The sequence below is a fragment of the Dendrobium catenatum genome, unplaced genomic scaffold (genome assembly GCF_001605985.2).
Source record: "Dendrobium catenatum unplaced genomic scaffold, ASM160598v2 fragScaff_scaffold_1381, whole genome shotgun sequence".
NCBI lineage: Eukaryota > Viridiplantae > Streptophyta > Magnoliopsida > Asparagales > Orchidaceae > Dendrobium > Dendrobium catenatum.
In genome coordinates this window covers 755,521-775,535 of record NW_021319843.1, presented here as the reverse complement: position 1 = coordinate 775,535, position 20,015 = coordinate 755,521, and the positions used below count along the sequence as shown (strand labels likewise).

Genomic DNA, 20,015 nt, shown 5'->3' with positions numbered 1-20,015 from the left:
TTTGAAAGTTTTATAGGTTTTATAAGATTTGTTCTGCACTCTGATTTGAATTCATGTACCTGTGATTTGATTTCTATTTGATCAAGTATCTGTTCTATCGGTTATACGATTTCTGTACGACTATTTGAATTATGTACGGCTCTTTGAATAACTGCTTATGATGTGTTTTCTGATGTGAATTTCTGGAGATTTTGATTGGTGAGTGTAGTCTTGCTGAGCTGTTAGCTCATCCTTGTTTTCTGCGTGATTTTCAGGTTCTGGGAAAGGGAAGAATGTATTGGATTAGCCGTTCAGTGTCTTATCAATGATTAGGTATTTTTGTACTTTTGATTTTTGTACAGTCATGATTTTTCTGTTCTGTTATTTCTGTCTGTAGCCATGCACTATATTGTATATGATTATTTTGATGAAAGGAAGAATAAAATAGTGGATGCATTTCTTTTAATGTATTGGAAGTTTATAGCAGCTCTGTGTTTCTGTTTGTTTGAATATCTGGAAGAAAGTCTGAAACAAATTCCAAAACTAGATCTTGGATTTTCAACATTTATCGCGACCTGACGCGAAGGGACTCGTTCCGGTCGGGTTGGGTCGTGACAATATTTTAGTGGTATCAGAGCAATGGTTTTGGAATTTGGATTGTAAGACAGGGCTATAGGAATTGATCTATAAGTCTGTTGGGGGGTAGTTCTGGTTTGTCTGGATTTTTATTATGTTGTTTTGTGCATAGTTTTCTGTGTGATTATGGATTTGCCAGACCCAGATATGATTGATGGGCAGAGTGCTAGTCAGGCAGCTCCTGTGAACAGTACTGCCCCAGTGGTTGGTTCTGATACAATTTCTCAGTTTGCTACATTGGTTGCTCAGATGATGAGCGAGACACAGAATATTGCCTCTACTGTTAGATCTGAAGATGTAGATAGACATTTACAGATGTTTCTGAGATTGAAACCTCCGAGGTTTGAGGGCACTGTTGAGCCCAGAGCAGCTGAGGATTTGTTAAGAAGGTTAGAAAAGACATTTAACGGTATGCAGTATCCTTCGGACAGGAAGGTACCGTTAGCTATTTTTCTGTTAGATGGTGTGGCTGAGCACTGGTGGATGGGCTAGCAGGAGGAAAAGTTCCAATGTTAATTGAACTCTCTGATTACTTGGGAAGAATTTTCTGAAGTATTTCGATTGTGGTTTGTATCTCCTTCTGCAAGACAGCAAATGCAGGAGACTTTTCTGAGGTTGGTTCAGGGGAGCAGGACAGTTATGCAGTACGATGCAGAGTTTACTGCTCTGGCACGATATGCTCTGCAGCTGGTGAGTACTTTTGCTGAGAAGTGCTATAAATTTCTGAGGGGACTACGAGATAGTCTGAGGCAGCCCCTGGTACTATTTCACATTTCTGATTTCTCTGAGCTTGTGGAGAGAGCTCGTCTGATAGAGAATGATCTGATGGCTACTCAGCAACAGTGGATTGCTAGTAGGAAGAGATTCAGTGGTGATGCTTCTAACAGTGGGTTTTTTGAAAAGAAGAGATTTGTTTCTGGAGACTCCAGGAGGAGTGGACAGTCAGGATCCACTACAGTTTCTGGTAGTGGCAGTATTACTAGTTCTGGATCAGTCAGTGGGGCACCTGTGTGCCAGACTTGTGGAAGAAGACATTTTGGCCAATGCTACATGATGACTGGTCAGTGTTTCAGATGTGGTCAGCCAGGACATCAGATTGCAGAATGTCCACAAGCTGGATTTGATCGACGATCGGAGTCCAGATCTGATAGTTTTGTTAGACCAGCAGGAAGACCGAGGACAGTTCCTCCACGTACTGTTTCTAAAGGATCATCTGGTAAAGCTGGTGGATCAGGTTCTATGTCGAGGAGTACCTAGTGGTAGTCAGAGGGAGTCTGGTAGTTCTGCAGCTCCTGCTCCAGCTCCAGTTTAGCCACGTGTGTATAGTTTGAATCAGCAAGAGGCTCGAGATGCTCCGGATGTGGTGACAGGTACGGTTTATATTTCTGACTATCCCTGTCGTGTTTTGTTTGATTCTGGAGCCAGTCACTCGTTTTTGTCCGAGCATTGTTTTGATGCTTTGCATATGAATTCTGTGACGTTACCGATTTCTCTTAATTTTCTTTTGCCGGCTATGAATAATTTGATTGCTCGGAAGTTTTGTTTTTGTGAGATTGATATTTCTGGCAAGAAGTGGAAATCGTGTTTGATTTTATTATCGATTCCTTCGTATGATGTGATTTTGGGCATGGATTGGCTGAGTCTGTATAAGGCTCAGATTGACTGTTTGAAGAAGTAAGTGAACTTGCTTATGGATGGTGAAAGATGTGTATTTCAAGGATTAAGAGTAGTTTTATCTTGTCTGATTTTTGTGTTTGAAGTCAGAAGATTGTGGAAGAAGGGCTCTACGGTGTTTTTGGCCTCAGTACGGGATATGAATATAGATGCGGGTTCTATTTCTTAAATCCCAGTTGTATGAGAGTTTTTAGATGTATTTTCTAAGGAGTTGGTTGGTTTGCCTCCGGATAGAGTTGTTGAGTTCTGTATTGATGTTTTTCCGGGTACTTCTCCGATATTTAAGTCTCAGTACAGGATGGCATCGAAGGAACTTTCAGAGTTGAAAGTTCAGCTCCATGAGTTGGTGGATAGAGGATTTGCTCGTCTTTGTGTTTCTCCTTGTGGATCACCTGTTCTGTTTGTGAAGAAGAAGGACGGGACAATGCGTATGTGTGTGGATTACAGAGATTTGAATAAAGTCACAATCAAGAATAAGTATTCGTTGCCACGAATTGACGATTTGTTTGATTAGCTGGCTGGATCTTCTGTGTTCTCAAAGATTGATTTGAGATCTGGTTACTATCAGATGAAAGTAAAGGAAGATGATGTGATGAAGACAGCTTTCAGTACTCGATATGGGTACTATGAGTTTTTGTTTATGCCTTTTGGGGTCATCAATGCACTTGCTGTTTTTATGGATCTGATGAATAAAGTGTTTAGGAGTATCTGGATCAGTTTGTGATCGTCTTTATAGACGATATTCTGGTATATTCTGCTTCTGAGGAAGATCTTAACAAACATTTGAGAACTGTGTTGGAGACATTGAGGCAACACTAGTTGTTTGCTAAATTCTCCAAATGTGAATTCTGGCTGAAGAGCATTTCATTTCTGGGGCATGTAGTGAGCGGCGAAGGTATTTCTGTTGATCCCCAGAAAATTTAGGCAGTTGCTAATTGACCAAGGCCTACTACGGTATTTGAGGTACGTAGTTTCTTGGGCATGGTTGGCTATTATATAAAGTTTGTGAAGGGATTTTCTTAGATTTTTTCACCTCTGACGAGACTGTCTCAGAAGTCAGTAGCTTTTGTTTGGACGCCGAAGTGTGAAGCTAGTTTTTAGAGATTGAATGATTGTTTGACTTCTGCTCCAGTATTAGCACTTCCGTCAGGTACGGAAGGATTTCATGTGTTCAGTGATACTTCACTGAAAGGTTTGGGTTGTGTTCTAATGCAGCATGGTCAGGTAATTGCTTACGCTTCAAAGCAATTGAAACCACATGAAAAGAATTACCCGACACATGATTTGGAATTGGCTGCAGTTGTATTTGCTTTGAAGATTTGTCGTCACTACTTGTATGGCGTCAAGTGTGAGATCTTTACAGATCATAAGAGTTTGAAATATATCTTCACTTAGAAGGATCTGATTTTTAGGCAAAGAAGATGGCTTGAGTTGATCAAGGACTACGATCTGACTATTCAGTATCAGCCTGGTAAGACTAATGTGGTAGCAGACGCTCTGAGTAGAAGTCTTCTGGATTATCAGGTATTCACCTTACTTTTGATGAGTATCTGATATGAGATATGGAAAGATTACAGTTGGAGGTGATTTCCTCTATTGGTCCGGATTCCGGTGTGTTGACTCAGATGAACATTCAGTCTTCCTTGGAAGAAAGGATCTATGAAACGCAATAGTCAAACTATTCAAAGCTGATTGTTTAGATTGAATATGGTAAGAAACCTGAACTACGTATTTCTGATTATGGTGTTATTTTCTGTAAGAACAGGCTGTGGATTCCTATGTTTGGAAATCTGAGGAAAGAGATTATGTACGAATCTCACTATTCAAGCTATACCATTCATATAGGAAGTGGTAAGATATACGGAGATATAAAAAGTTTATTTTGGTGGCTTGGAATGAAAAAGGATATAGCTGAGTTTGTTTCGAAATGTGAAGCCTGTCAGTTAGTGAATGCAGAGCATCAGCGACCAGGAGGTCTTTTGCAGTCGTTACCTATCCCTGAGTGGAAGTGGAAGGAGGTAATGATGGATTTTGCTATGGGTTTTCCTCGATTAAGGCAAGAACATGATGCTATTTGGGTGATTGTCGATCGATTGACGAAGTCTGCACATTTTCTTCCGATCAGACAGACAGATCCGGTGGATAAGTTAGCTCAGGTATATGTGAAAGAAATTGTCAGATTGCATGGTGTGCCAAAAGTGATTGTATCTGATTGAGATGGAAGGTTTACTTCCAGACTTTGGAAGGATATTCAGCAAGGCTTGGGTACGAAGTTGCATTTCAGTACTGCTTTTCATCCGCAGACTGATGGACCGTCTGAGAGGACTTTTCAAATATTGAAAGATCTTCTGAGGTTATGTGTTCTGGATTTTGGAGGCAGTTGGGAAGATCATGTCTCACTGATAGAATTTGCTTATAATAACAGTTTTCAGTCCAGTATTGGTATGACACCTTATGAAGCTTTATACGGCAGAAAGTGTAGAACACCTTTGACTCTGACTGAAGTGGGAGATAGACAAGAAATGGGAAGCACATGTTTGTTGAATTTCAAATTGGTGACTTTGTGTATGTCAAAGTCAGTCCGATGAAAGGTGTTAGCCGATTTGGAAGAACGAGCAAGCTCAGTCCAAGATATGTCGGACCTTTTGAAATTTTCAAAAGGATTGGAAATTCTGCTTATAGACTGTTATTGCCTGATCAAATGTCCGATATACATAATGTTTTTCATGTATCTTCTTTGAGAAAGTGGATATCTGATTCTGAAAAGAAACTATCTGCTGATGATGTAGAGATTCAGGAGAATCTGTAATACAAGGAAGAGCCTGCACAGATTATAGCTTATGATGTTCTCATGTTAAGAAATAAACAGATTCCGATGGTTCAAGTTCAGTGGAAGCATAGAACAGTACGAGGGGCAACTTGGGAGGAGTCGGATATGCGACAGTTATATCCGCATCTGTTCTGACTCACTTTTGTTTTAGAAATATCGAGGACGACATTTCTCTCAAGTTGGGGAGATTGTGAAAGCTGTTTTTCTTGCAAGATCGTCCAGGACGAAGTTGGATCATCCTGGGACGATCGGTACAGGTTTGTACAGGTTTTGGGGACAGAGAAGCTCGTCCTAGGATGAAATGGGGTTCGTCCGTACGAATTTTTTCCATAGAGCAACTCGTCCAGATACGATAACTATTTCATTTTATCGAATTTTGTTCAGTAGGCAAATCGTCCCAGGAGGATTTGGGATCGTCCGGGACGATCTGGTTGGATATATATGGAAATGAGATCTTTTTGAAGAGAGAAAAGCCCAGGAGAGAGTAAATCGAAGGAAAAAGAAGAAAAAGTGATTTTTGGGCGACTTTTGTCCGTTTCCGTCCGTAGCTGTAGTTGAGAATGTTGACCGACTCGAGGTAAGGCACATTCCGCCTTTCTCAATTTTTAGAAACGAGGATTTTGACGATTTTTCTGTTTCGAATTTTGGTTTCGTTAGTGAAATTTTGGTATTATTTTGTACTGATAAAAGTTTTACCGCATAACTTTTGGTATATTTCTGAGATGATAATTGTGCACGTTTTGAGTATTTTCTGGAAGATTTTTACTGGGTGTTTCTGAGATGATAATTGTACCTGTGATTTGATTTCTATTTGATCAAGTATCTATTATGTCGGTTGTACGATTTCTGTACGACTGTTTGAATTCTGTACAGCTATTTGAATAACTGCTTCTGATGTGTTTTCTGATGTGAATTTCTGGAGATTTTGATTGGTGAGTGTAGTCTTGCTGAGCTTTTAGCTCATCCTTATTTTCTGCGTGGTTTTTAGGTTCTGGGAAAGGGAAGAAAGTCTTGGATTAGCCGTTCAGTGTCTGATCAGTGATTAGGTATTTTTGTACTTTTGATTTTTGTACAGCCATGGCTTTTCTGTTATGTTATTTCTGTATGTAGCTATGCACTGTATTGTATATGATTATTTTGATGAAAGGAAGAATAAAATAGTGGATGCATTTCTTTTAATGTATTTGAAGTTTATAGCAGCTCTGTGTTTCTGTTTGTTTGAATTTCTGGAAGAAAGTCTGAAACAAATTCCAAAACAAGATCCTGTATTTTCAACATTTGTCGCGGCCCGACGCGAAGGGACTCGTTCCGGTCGGGTTGGGTCGTGACACGGGAAAACCAGCCAGCACAGGAAAAATAGTCAGGGCCACTGGAACATCAAAAGCCCAAGAGAAACCGAGGGGGCAAGGAGGAAACCGAGAAGGCAGCTTGGGGAAGGGGAAAAGCTAAACTTTTTCGCACATAATGAGCTGAAATTAGTAGATAAACCTTTTTGAATTAATGAGCTAAAGTGACAACTTAAGCATTTATGAGCTAGAACCAAGTAGATCAAAAAAATTAGCTCCAAATCAAAGCAAACAAGGCCCAAACCGAGAGCTCCAGCAGCCCAAGGGTCAAAACAAATTCTCATATTTTTTTGACCCCCCCTTTGCATGCATCAGTATCATCAGCTACGCATTAAGGAGGAGGATATAGCTAAAATGGCTTTCAGAACTGGATATATCCATTATGAGTTTTTAGTAATGCCATTTGGAGTGACGAATGCTCCAGTTATATTTATGAATTTGATGAACAAAATTTTTAAACTATTTATGGTCATTTTTTTAATTGTGTTTATAAATAATATCTTGATTTATTTAAGAGATGAAGAGCACCATTCCAATTATCTACATGCAATGTTGCAAACACCTAAGCAAATTTCAAGATGTGGGGAATGGGTTGGCCATAAATCGTTTCAAATGGGATTATTCCAGTGGATTGGTTAATGAAATTATTATAAGCAAATTCTGCTTTGGGTAAAGGCAATTCCCATTGGGAAGGTTCTCTTATAAGACACCTAAGCAAATTTCTCAGACTTCTATTACTATCTCAATTAGTCTATTCGTTTGTGGATGATGTGCACTACTGAATTGTAGAGTAGTTTCTAAATTTGGCCAAAGTTCTCACAAAAAAAATGACTTAAAAAACTAGTATCCCTATAATTGGTAAAAGTTCGTGGTATGCCATGCACTCGCACAATTTCTTTAAAAAATAATTCAACTACTTGAGATGCATCAGAGTTTTTCTTACAGGGAATTAAATGTGTCATTTTACTAAATCGGTCAACGACAACGAACACAATCGAATTTTCGGTATGTTATAGGTAATTCTAAGATGAAGTCTATGGTGATATCTTCCTACGATTTGTTTTTAATCGGAAGAGGAGTGTATGGACTAATGTTTTAAATTGTTCCTTTGAATAATTGACATGTTTACAAACTTGGATATATGTTTTCGCATGTGGGACCAATAATATTGTTCTTCAACTAAGGCTATAGTTTTTCCTTGACCAAAATGCTCTCCTAATCCTCCACGTTGAAGTTCTTGGATGAGTTTTTCACGTAGAGAGCTTTGGGTGATAAAGAGTCTAGTTCTCTTAAATTGAAATCCTTGTTGAATGGTAAATTAAGCAGAGAGGTTAATTTTGAAAGTACAACATGATTCCCAAATGGTTTTAAAGTTTGGGTTTGCGGCACAGTTATCTTTAAAAGAATCTAGGGAAATCACAATTGGGTAAAGGGTTGCCAATAAGTGGGCTCATCTGCTTAAGGAATCAGCGTCTTTATTCACAACTTTGGCTTTGTGTTTAAGATGAAATGTGTATTCTTGTAGGAAAGATGACCACTTAGCATGTTTTCGATTTAAATTTTTTGGGGACCCAAAATATCATAATGTTTGGTGATCGGAGTTTAACGCAAATTTTCTTTGAATAAAATAATTTCTCTAGAATTTTAGGGCTTGGACAATCACATAGAACTCTACATTATAAGTTGAATATTGGGATTGAGTATTTCGCTAAAAAGTAGTGATGGGTCGACTTTCTTGACTAAGTACAGCTCCTATGCCAATATGGGACGCATCACAGTTAACTTTATAATTTTTGTCAAAATCTTGGAACCTAAGAATAGGTGCTTGGCTTTTTTTGTTTCAGTCAGTTGAAATACCTTTTCAGCTGCAGAGGTCTACCTAAAAATTTCATTTTTAAGACAATCTGTGATGGATGATATCATGGTACTGAAGTTATTCATACAGTAGAAAGAAGCTAATTCATGAAATCCTCTAACTTCATTAAGATTTTTCAGAGTCGGTCAACTTCGGATTGCTTCTATTTTAAACGGGTCTACTTTAATATCATTTGCAGTGACAATATATCCAAGGAAGGTCAAACTATGAGTCATGAAATAACACTTTTTAAGTTGATGTACAAACTTTGGTCTCTTAATGTTTTGAGGACTTGCTTCACATGTTATAGATGGTCGTTGAGATCAGTACTATAAATCAGGATGTCATCAAAGTAAACCATAACAATTTTTTCAAGGAAGGGACGTAAGATATGATTCATGGTTTGTATAAATGTACTAGGTGCGTTTCAGAGGACAGAGGGTATGACTAACCATTCATAGAGACTTTCTATTGTTTTAAAGGCTATTTTCCACTCATCACCAGGTCGTATTTGAATTTGGTGATATCCACTTCGCAAGGAAATTTTAAAAAAATTTTCTACCTGCTAAATATGTCGAGCAGTTCGTGATGTCTTGGGATAGCAAACCTATACTTGATGGTTATCTTATTTATGGCTCGACTATCAACACACATTCTCTAAGTTTCATCTTTTTTGAAGGTAAGCAGGGCTGGGACGGAACATATAGTACATGAAAATAGGTGATTACTAGCGGGCAATCTCCGCCAGTAACAATAAAAAACACTGGAAATTACGATTTTTCTGCAAATTTCCGGCGAAAAACCATACGACGGTAATTCGTGCGTCGCAAATATTATACCGGCGTAAGCATTTTGCTGGAAACATTTCTGGCGGTACTTCCGGTAAAATGCCGACGGAAATATTAGACATATATGTCAGTTTTTGGATGTCGTTTTCCTGCGTATGTTCCGCCGCTGTTGCCGGCGAAAAAGTACGACGGAAAAAGTGGCAGAACATACGCCGGAATTATCATCAAATATCGATTTGATGGATATACCGGCGTAAATGCCTCCGGTATTACCGACGCACGATTACGCCGGTAATTGCCATTAGAAGTCGTGGTATCGTTTGGTGGCGAATGTACCGGTGTAAAATCCGCCGGAAACCTGTTGCATACAGAAAAAAAAGCCTTCCCGCAATCAAAATGGATTTCCACACTTGCAAACAAAGGGCATAACCCTGCAATTTAAAGATGGAGAGGTTGATAGATAGCTTGGAGAGCGGCTTGTAATTGTCTCATAGAGATTTACTGAAGGGCATAAGCCGGCAAACCCTATAGGCATATATATGGTTGTCAACGTGTAACTAAATCTGCTCCATTGACATGCAGTCAAGATAACATCTGAAACTAATAACTATGCGGCATTTTTGCAAATAGGCTATGATATATCTCTTTCGTATAATAACCCATGAATGTCTTCAATAAGAAACTTGGACTCCAATGTTGAATGTTCTTACACGAATGAATGCTACAACGCACATGTCATGGCTTTTAGTGCTTTGATGTATAGATTTTAATATACTGGCTAAAGATTGTGTACTCATCTTATGTGCATTCGTGCATACAGACAAAACATGCAACTTATGCTGTAACAATGAATTGTATAATGTATGGCATCTGTATGCGTATGTGGGAGAATCCTGCGGGCTTTATTGTGTGTGAAAATATTTTTTTTAGCATTGTCTTCTGCATTTAATTTGGCCTAAATGCATAGCCTGTAGGATTTATATAGTAATCAGAATCTTATATGCATATTTAATCTAGGTTTTAGATGTGGTGAGAAGTTGTATTAAAGGTGCCAGAGGCTGTCACAAGCTTGGCTCCATGATCCGGGACATTTTAAATTTGGACTCCTTCATTCTTAATAGCTTATGTCAGCTTTTGTATGTATCAGAGCAAGCAATGGAGGTCTGTGATCCTTGAATTTCCCTTTATCAATTGATATTATGCGGGAACTTTGATCTCATGTAGGTTATGAATCATATATCATGTCCAGAAATCAAGTCGAACCCACTGGTATGGCTTGAAGGAAACTGAAGACTTGCAAGAGGTTGCCTGCTCTGCATTGGACATTTTCTATTATTTGTTGGCTGATCTGTTAAAGGTACTTCTCTCTTGATTTTATAACTTGTATACCATTATTGTATGTCTGATATTTCTGTTTCTCTCTCTCTCTCTCTCTCATTTCAAATGAAACCATTCAGTTAAAATTAGTTACCTTGTTAGGAAGTTATGTTACATCCTTGGTTCTAGGGAATTGAAATACATAACAACGGCATTTTTTTTTCTCTTTTTGTGTGGGTCAGTCTTGCGCCTAATTGATAAATGTGTCAGCTGGGGATGCATATATTTCCTGCATCCTCTTTTGGAGGGCTTGAGTTTTTAATGTTGTCCGATGCAAAATGTTTTAAAGGAATCATTTTATTAGCATGTTTCTCGACCCATTAGATGGCCATGCACAGTTGCGATAACGTGCATTTCCCTTTCGATTTTATTTTCATTTAAATTCATAGCTTCGGAGATTGAGGGTTTTTTTTTTTGAGGTGATCATTTGATTAGCTAATCAAGGTTTTTAATGTTATGGTTTTGAGGGTTGGGACTAAACTGATGCAGTAATCCATCCTACTTGTGGTTGGTTTTCTTTACATACTTCTATTTAAAGATGTGATCAATTTCACCGTGATCCCTCATGCATTCGCCTTTTTGTTATCATATTTTGTACTAAACATAGTAGCACAGGCTAACAGTAGTTTAATTTGGCCGATAGTAGAGAGGTCTGTTGATCTGTTAGATTGTCTGAAAAAATATTGAAAATTTATGTGCAATATCATGTGTAACCTAATATACTGAAAGAGGTGAGCTTCTTGGGTTCTGTTTACTACAACAATTTATTTTTTTCCTCATTGATCTTGTTGGCTCCAGTGGAAGATAAGATTAGAGAGAGCCGCCTTAGATGGTTTGGTCACGTTAAACGGCAGTCTACCGATGACCCGATTAGGAAAGTAGATGTATTAGATTTGACTTATGTTAAGAAATGTATAGGTAGACCTGAAAATACTTGGTTAGAAAATATTAGAAATGATCTTTCTTTATTAGATTTAAACGAGAATTTGATTTTTAACAGGACACAATGGAGAAAAATGATTCATGTAGCTAACCCCATGTTGTCACGACCCGGCCCGGTTAGCTCGTAGATACGAGGCGGGAACGAGATCGGACACGAAATTTATTTCTCATCAACCACTCCATTCAATTTTAGCTAATCAAAATAGATACAGCACCTCTACAACATTATCATAACACAAGTCTATAAAAAAAAATGTACAAGATGGCCATAAAAAAATGTTTTCTTTCTACACAATTTCTGCATGCCATTCAAAATCTCAAAAATGCTATAAAAGGCTTTACAATACATCATGAAATAAGCATGAAATAACAATTGAACATGTAAGGAAAAGAATTCCTACCTCCAAAAATTTTGAATTTCTCCTCCCTTCCTCTTTAATTATGCTTCTTCTTCTTGCCACCACCTAAAGGAAAATAGTTTAACTTAAACCTTGCCAAAATAAAATTTCTAATTCGTTTAGAAGCTTCCTATAAACCTCCTACACCTATTCTTAAGGTATAACATCATCAACATCATCAACCTCTCACCAAACTTGATGTTTTTAATAATAAATTTCGGATTTAAATAAAATTAAATATTGGAAAAATAGTTTTCTCTCTAATTTTGACATTAGAGACCTCTTGAAGCTCTTAGGAACCCAATTAGGGAACATGCAACCTATAAAAACTAGGTTTGAAAAAGAACCTAACTTTCCCTAATTTTTCCATTCAATTTTGCTCAAAGAAAAAAATCATAATTTTTATATCAAAAGACTTCCCTTAAACTCTTCTAGTCATTGCTATAAAAATTTCATCAAAAATGAGAAACCCTAACTTTCATGAACCCAACATTTAACTTAAATCTCATAATGTCTTTACATAAAAGCTTTCTCAAGTCATTCGAAATAACGTTTGTGAAGACATTCACAAAGAAAATCACTTTTAAGTAAAACCCTAATTTTCAAAACTCATATTTTGGTGAAGGAAAATGCACATTAGGGTTTAGAAACATCCTCTTAACCTTCCCTAAACTTTCCTCAAAAGAACCTCAAAGAAAACTCAAGTTTTTCTCAAACCCTATAAATCTTCTCTTCCAAAAATCTTGAGAATGAGAGAAGAGAAATTGATTTTAATGCATACCTTTCACTTCCCTTAGTCTCCCCTACGATTTTCCCCAAGGTTGGCACATTTTAATGCATACCTTTCACTTCCCTTAGTCTCCCCTACGATTTTCCCCACGACCGACCCTCCCCAACCCCGCCGCCCATCACCTTGCCTCCGACCACTTTGTCCCCACCATTAATGGTGACAACTTCCCTCTTTACCACTAACCCAAAATTGGTCCCATTGATGTAGGGAGATACTCCTAAAATTTGAAATTCAAATTTTGAATTTCAAATAACTTCCAAATTTGTCCAAGCTATATTTGGAAGGTAGCTCCACAAATTCCTTCATCCATTCAAACCCCCATGTCTCCAAAATCTGATTTCAATTTCACCATAACACCCTTCCTAATTTAGCCCATTAATTTAGGAAGAGATTTAAAATTCAAATTCAAATAATTGAATTTGAATTCTCTCTTAATTGCTCCTCCCCTAATTTAGGAGAGGTTATCAATTAAGTTAAATATGAAATTAGATTCAGATTTATCTCCTCAATCATCTTAATTGCTTAGGCTCACCTCCACAATACCCAACCCCCCTCTCTCTCTCTCTTCCTCTCTCCTTGGCCGGCCACCCAAGTCCCCATTTAATTAATTAGATCCCATAAATTTGGAATCTAATTAATTCCATCCCCTCCCCACTTTCCCTCCTAATTCCCCTCTCATTTTAAAATTCAAACATTAGCCTCTCATAGTCGAACCTGAAATTTAATTTTAGGTTTAAGAAAACCGTGCCTTCCAAAAGGCCCCTTCCACTAAATTCCTTCTCTTTGGGAGTTTTATAATTGCTGTCTAAGAAATTTTAGCAACTCTGTATTGCTGTCCTGCATTTCCAAGAGGTTTCTGCTATCCAAAAGACCTCTCCAACGTGGCCAAGCTGCTGCTATCCAAGGAGTAAATCTGCTGTCCAGGATTTTCCAAGTACCAAAGCTGCTGTCCAGCAATCATGGCAACCTCCTATTGCTGTTCCGCTTCCTCTAAAGTCCAGATTGCTGTCCTGCTGCATCTCGAAGGCTCGTGGTAGTTTTCTACCTCCTCTCAAGCACCCAAGCAGCCACCGGAGCTGTCTTTCCTGTTTATTTGGGGTAACTCATCCTCCCAACTCTTTATCCTCTTAGTTGCTTCTCACTTGTGGTTTTAATAGATTCATGAGGACGATGTTAATTACTCTCCGCTAAAGCCTTAGAATTAGAGAGTTGATTGAGCAGACTCTAACATAGTGACTAATCTTGTTGTTAAGAAAGGAATTTTTGTTGAAACCAATCATGTTTGCTCCGTCATGGTAATTGACTAGTTTACAACCTTAACTTCCACGCATGTGATTTAGCCTAAGCTTGTTTTATCGCCTTATTATTTTATCTTAGCGTTTAAATTGGCATAAGTTTTATTTAGAATTGTTCTTGAACTGTTAAGCGTGCAAATTTTCCTAAGCAACTCATCTTCGCATGTATTGTTTCACATCAAGTGCTAACAGCATATGCAGTACTAAACTGACTGGATGAATGGAAGGATTCATATTTCCTCCACTTTATTCTTTTAGCTTGATTGTTTGTCCTTTCCTTCACTGATTAATAAATACGTCAATAACTATTTTTGTATTTGACCAGGGAACTTTTATAGCTTCACCACCCTTTGTTCAAATAATACTTCCTTCTTCAAGCAAGACTGTTTCAGTTTTCGGTGCCACATTATCATTGATGAGTTTATTTTCAAATCCAGTAAGTCCAAAAATATTTCAAGCAATTTTACATGCATCTGCTCAATTTACCGCACCTTCTGGATATTTCCTGTTCAAGTTACTAAATGAAAGTCCTTAAATTTCCAATTATATTTTGGCTTTGTGCAATCATGTATATGATGCTTGAATATTGCAGATTTAGGCTACGGATGAAGTTCTTCATGATGGTTTAGTTGTGATGCGGGACATCACCCTTGAGCCTCTAATAGGACAAACATCGCAAATCTATCATGTTACCAATATGGTGATAAAGCTTCATGATTTAGTGTAGAATGGAAATTGTGTAAATGAATTAGCAAAAAAAATAGAGAGAACTGATGAGACGAAGAAGAGAGGGAACTGATAAGAGGAAGAAGAAAAGAGGAAGCTGTAGAAGATAGAGGGAAGAGAAGATAAAGTTAGAAATATGGGTGAGGGAAAGAAAGGAACTAATGCACATCTGATCAATAAATTGTAAGATCATGAGTTCTGGTGAAGAAGCATTGTAGAATTCATCAATTAGATTCACAACACATAGGAGGGATGCAAATAGGGAAACACAAAGAGAAAGACGGAGTGAAACAATAAAGTTTGAGGAGCGAGTGAAGCGGAAAGGGTAGTGAGCAAGAGGCAAAAAGTTGCAGCAACATAGGCTAGGCAGTTTAGCCCAGAAAAACCTAATATTCATTGGTCAATCAAAATGAGTCAAGTTAGGTCACAAAGGAACTCGATTAGGCTAATTTCAAGGACCTTTTAGTTCTATTCTAATTTTTGGTTAAATTTTCTTTTTTTATATTTGCTTTTTTATTAGATAATAATATGTTTAAATTTAAATGTTTTTGATGAGGATATCGACAGACGTTTTCGACGAGTATATCAGCGCAGGAGGCCTAGATCGATGGCCACGATTCACAGTCTTTATTTTGATGCTTAGTTCTATTTTGATATTATGTATTATTTGATATTACCGTTTGTACCCTTGCTTTTATTTGTCTTGAGTAGTAGCCCAGAGTTATGCACGTCATTGTATTTTGTTTTTCTTTAGGCCTATATATTATGACCTCTTCTATTGTATGAGATTATGGTGGATTGAAAATTTTTCTTTGTTGATCTCTTTGTGAGTTCGTGACGTTTCCCTAGATCTCTTTGAGTTCTAGTGGTGGAGACATTTGAGGTTTGTAACTATCCAAACTTTTCCCCACTTCCATCTTCTTCTCCCATTACCTAACCTAAGCCTCACCACCCTCTCAATTCCCCACCGCCACACGAGCTCCACCGCCGGCCTCCCTTGGCCGGCCCAGCCACCGGTGGCCCTCCCAGCAACCAAGCCGCCGGCCTCCCCTCCACACCGCTTCCATGGCCGCCCCACACCAGCCCGCCGGCCAACCTGTTTCCATAAATTGAAATTCAATTTCAAAGCCTCAAATTCTTTCCTAATTTACATCTTGATCACTTAGGAAAGTTGCCTTTTTATTTTATTCAATTACCTGTTAAATTCCAACGTATCCATAGACTTAAACCATTTAGGAAACTTTCCTAGTAGAGCAAATCTGAAAATCAAATTTCAGATTTGATGCCACTGTGGGTTGTTCTCTAGAGGGCACACTTAATTAATATTAATTGCTCTCTCACTCTCCCTATGGACGGCCCTCTCCATGCTCTTTTCTCTGTCCCAATTTAAATTTAAAGCCCCACCAAATCAGCCCCTAATTATCTCCATTAACACCCCTAGCCATTATTGAATTAATTTGAAATTTCAAATTAATCTCCCTCCAGAACCACTTGAAGCTGAAATTATTTTCAGTTTTCTAAATCCCTCCCTCTCCCTCTAACTCACAGTCAAGCTCTCCCACTCCAAACCACCTTTTCCACCCTTCCTCTTCCCCTTTGCTTCCATCGTTGCTCCTTCATCTCCCGACAAGGATGCATGGCGGATCCGGAAGTTGACCACGGCTTCGCCTACAACGAACAAGGGGAGATTGACATCTTCCTCTCCCCCTTCTACGAGCCGGATTGGGAGTACGACGTCACTGTAGAATGATATGTCAATCGTATTATTTTTTGCCTTGCCGGAACCATCGAGCTTCAACGACCAAGGACCTCGTGGTCCCTCATTGGACGCTCCGTGCCGCCTCCATCTCTGTCTAACTTCCCAACAACGACGTTCCTCGGCTCGTCCTTCCTAGTGGCCATTTCATTTCTAGTGTGGAAGATCTTCCTCCGCTCAACCTAGATCCGTAGAGAGAGAGTAGATCCTCAAGGTGAACATCTCATTATTAACTTTTGGATTTGTGTTACAAGCTTTTACATTACTTCGGCTTTGTATTTGATTGAGAGTGTCTTGGTTATTCTTTGCGCATTTCTTTGCCTAAGCAAGTGGAAGACCGCGAATTCTTGTAACTTACTTTGAATTGACGCATAACTTTTTAAAGGTGACTTCTACTAAATTCTCTTGATAATCTTTTGTAACTCCAACCATGTATTACGTCAGTTTTTTTAGGATTTTGGTAAGGTTAGATTTGAGTTTTAAATTTAATTAGTCTTTCCTATTCTTGTAATTTAATTGCTATAAATAGTTGTTGGCTTATATTCTTTTGTTTATCATTGATGATTGTATGAATAGAAATTTTTTCTGAAACCAATTGTGTGCTCTCTAAATCAAAATTATGTAGTATTACAAAAGTTGTGTATTTAAAGTCACTCTCCCTTCTATCATCTTTAAATTTAGTATTAGAGCAAATTTTGATAATTTTTGTGGTCAGAATTATCATAAATTATCTAATATCTTATGAAATCAATGCCTTCGTTAGCCCATCGTTGCTTTACCTAATCCATCAATTATTAATATTCTGCATATTAAAAATCAATTAAGCTGTAAACCCATCACCCAACATCAATTACGCAAGCTCTTGTGATCCATTTGCTTGTATCACGCCCTCATCTTCCTTCTTATCCCAAACAGACTTCGTTTTTTAAACCCCTCCTTCAAATGGATTTTAGTAATTAGGAAAAAATACAAGAAATTTAATTTCTTAACGTCCAATTCTTAGCAATTCGACATATAGTTTTATGTATCAAATTGCTCCATTCAATGAGTTCAATACAATGACATTAAATTTGCTGAATTTCGTGAAAGTTGAAAATTTTTGGTATTTTTAAATTGGTTCAAATGCGGCACATGCCTGATCGAATTCGGTTTTCACATCTTTATCATCCTACCATTTGGGATATTAATGATCCATATTTGCAATCTGATGACTCTAATTTTAGTATTTGTAAGAGTAGAATACATGTGGACAAAATGTTTCAAAATTTCTTTTCCAGGAGGTATAAAAAAAGAAAGAAATATATTGCCATTCTCGAAGATTTGCCACTTTAATGAGATGCTTTAGATAAGGTCTTATGTGGCTCTCCTCTTCCCTCAAACGATCTCCTATTTTGATGTTTTATGACGGTGTATTTTAGTTTTTTTCTTCTCTAGCTAGCAAATGTTTACAGTTGCTTGTTGTACTCATCTAATTGACTGGTTATAAATTTTGTTTTAAAAATGAAATTGCTAGCGTGCTCAATTTGATATAGGCTTGGCTTAAATCTATCTTTGATTCCAACTAAGCCTGTCGCTTAATTTATGTTATTTTATTTTGATATTTGTCTGTTTGAAGCTGCAACTCATACGATTTTAATATCTGTGAACTTCTTGGTAAGCATGCAGCTTGACTTATTGTGGAATGTTCTTTTGGGTTGTCTCCATGTTTAGTTTTGTGTAATTGTTAAATAGGCTTATGTGAAGCACATGTACTATGTTTTGTCGTTCTAAACATAGGACACTTCATGCAATTTCCTTTTATGTTACATGATTTTATAAGCTCCAGTTGGCATGGTTGGGTCTGTTATTAAAAACACCACATAGCCGTTGATGAGTACAATTCTGAAATTTGAAATGCATAAGGATGCATGGTCTCACATGCTAACTGTCGTTCTTTACTTAATATTGTTTGCCATAAGTAATGGATATGTTTATGAGTATGCATATGACTTAGTATCCTTATTTTCTGTGTATTTTTTATGCGCTATTGTCTATGAATTGGAGCATTTTATATTAATTATTTGTATTATTGTATGCTTATATATGCATTTATCTGAGATTAATGTAAGAGGGGAGGGGAAATTTTTTAATAGAATATCTTTAAGGGGGAAGAACACTTTTTTTGGCTTAAATTAACATGGTTCTTTTGTCACTCTGAGAGGAGGAAGCATTAGGCTTAGTTTTTCCCCCTGACGTGTACGCTATGCATGTGCGCGTGCATCTAACATTAGTTTCCTAGTATTTTTTTTATATATCCCTTATCCTGTTGTAGTTGGTGCTTTATGTTTGAGACTAATCCTCCTTTGCTTAGTAGAACATAATCATAAGTTGCTTTTTGGATTACCAATGCAGGCAGTTCAAGTGGCTGCAACCAAAGTTCTTTCTATGCTGTGTGTTATAGCATCAAGACTTCAACCGTATTCATTAGAGAATGTTACCCTTGCTGATGCTGTGCAGGTTTACTAAAATTACATCTTTATGCTGTGATTTAAAATGCATTAAATTATTTTGACTTTCTTTGCAATCTTATCTGATCTCATCAATTTTGTTCCTACCAATCCCTTCAGATTAGTGATTTAACTGCTACGATCTGCCGCATTTTAGATGAGGAACCATGCAAAAGAAAGGATTTGCTGATCTCTCTACTCGATTTTCTTGTTTCTGCTGCTTGCTTTCAGGTTATTTAATTTCTCTTAGCACATGCATCTTTGATTGTAAAAGTGGAATGAATGTTGCTTATTTCAAACTCTATTGTTATACTTCTGCATTATCAACCTTTAAATTGTTCGAAAATGTTTCTCTGAATGAAAGAAATAGCCAAAGGCTTTCGTGTGCACGTGAAACGATTCATTTGAAGAAGATTTTCACTTTACCTAAGTCATGATTTTTACTTTTATAAGTCAGAAAATTATTCATGTTTTTTTAGCTGCATTATTGGTTTTTGGGTTTTAGCATTTTTCTCTTAACTTTTTCATCTTTTCAGATTTTATGTTTCATGTATTTGAACTTTGAAATATTTTGTTTATTCTATGATCATATGATTAGTGTTCTCTGGTACCATTATGTGTTTTTAATGTGAGGTATGCAAGTCTCACACAGGTTTTCTTTTATTAATCATAGCGTTTTTATGTTGTGTTACAATATTGAGAAATAATTTTATATAATTTACTATGGGAGAAATAATTTTATATGATTTGCTATAGTAATGGTGCTTATATATAAACAATACAAGTAAAGAATATAAAAGAAATAACAAAGATTATTCTCAAATAAATTAATTATAGAGGCTTGCGCCTATGTGAAATGTCTAGCTTGATCATAAAGTTATCATAAAATGAGAGCAACATATTTTCAATTTATTTTCAATGGCATTTCAAGATAACACTAGAACAACAACAAGTCTTTATCCCACTACATGGGGTCTGTCAAAATAATATAATAATAATTTTCGGATTAAAATAATCCTAAAAATTAAGAAAATAAAGTTTTCGCTAAAAACTTAAAATTTTTCTTTAAAAACACTTCCTAAACCCTTAGGAATCATTTTCATAAAGGTGTCCTACAAAATTAAGGTTTTAGGTCAA

The 20,015-nt window shown here is 37.1% G+C and overlaps 1 protein-coding gene across 1 annotated transcript in view; it reads left to right on the top strand.

Moving 5' to 3' along the window:
- Positions 1 to 20,015, top strand: part of LOC110098887 — a gene marked incomplete in the record, with an annotated part of 152,348 nt that overhangs the window by 68,982 nt on the left and 63,351 nt on the right. Inside the window, 5 exon segments of the mRNA XM_020825834.2 lie at positions 10,126 to 10,269; positions 10,358 to 10,465; positions 14,236 to 14,346; positions 18,784 to 18,888; positions 18,999 to 19,109. Coding sequence (XP_020681493.1) covers positions 10,126 to 10,269; positions 10,358 to 10,465; positions 14,236 to 14,346; positions 18,784 to 18,888; positions 18,999 to 19,109 — 579 coding nt within the window.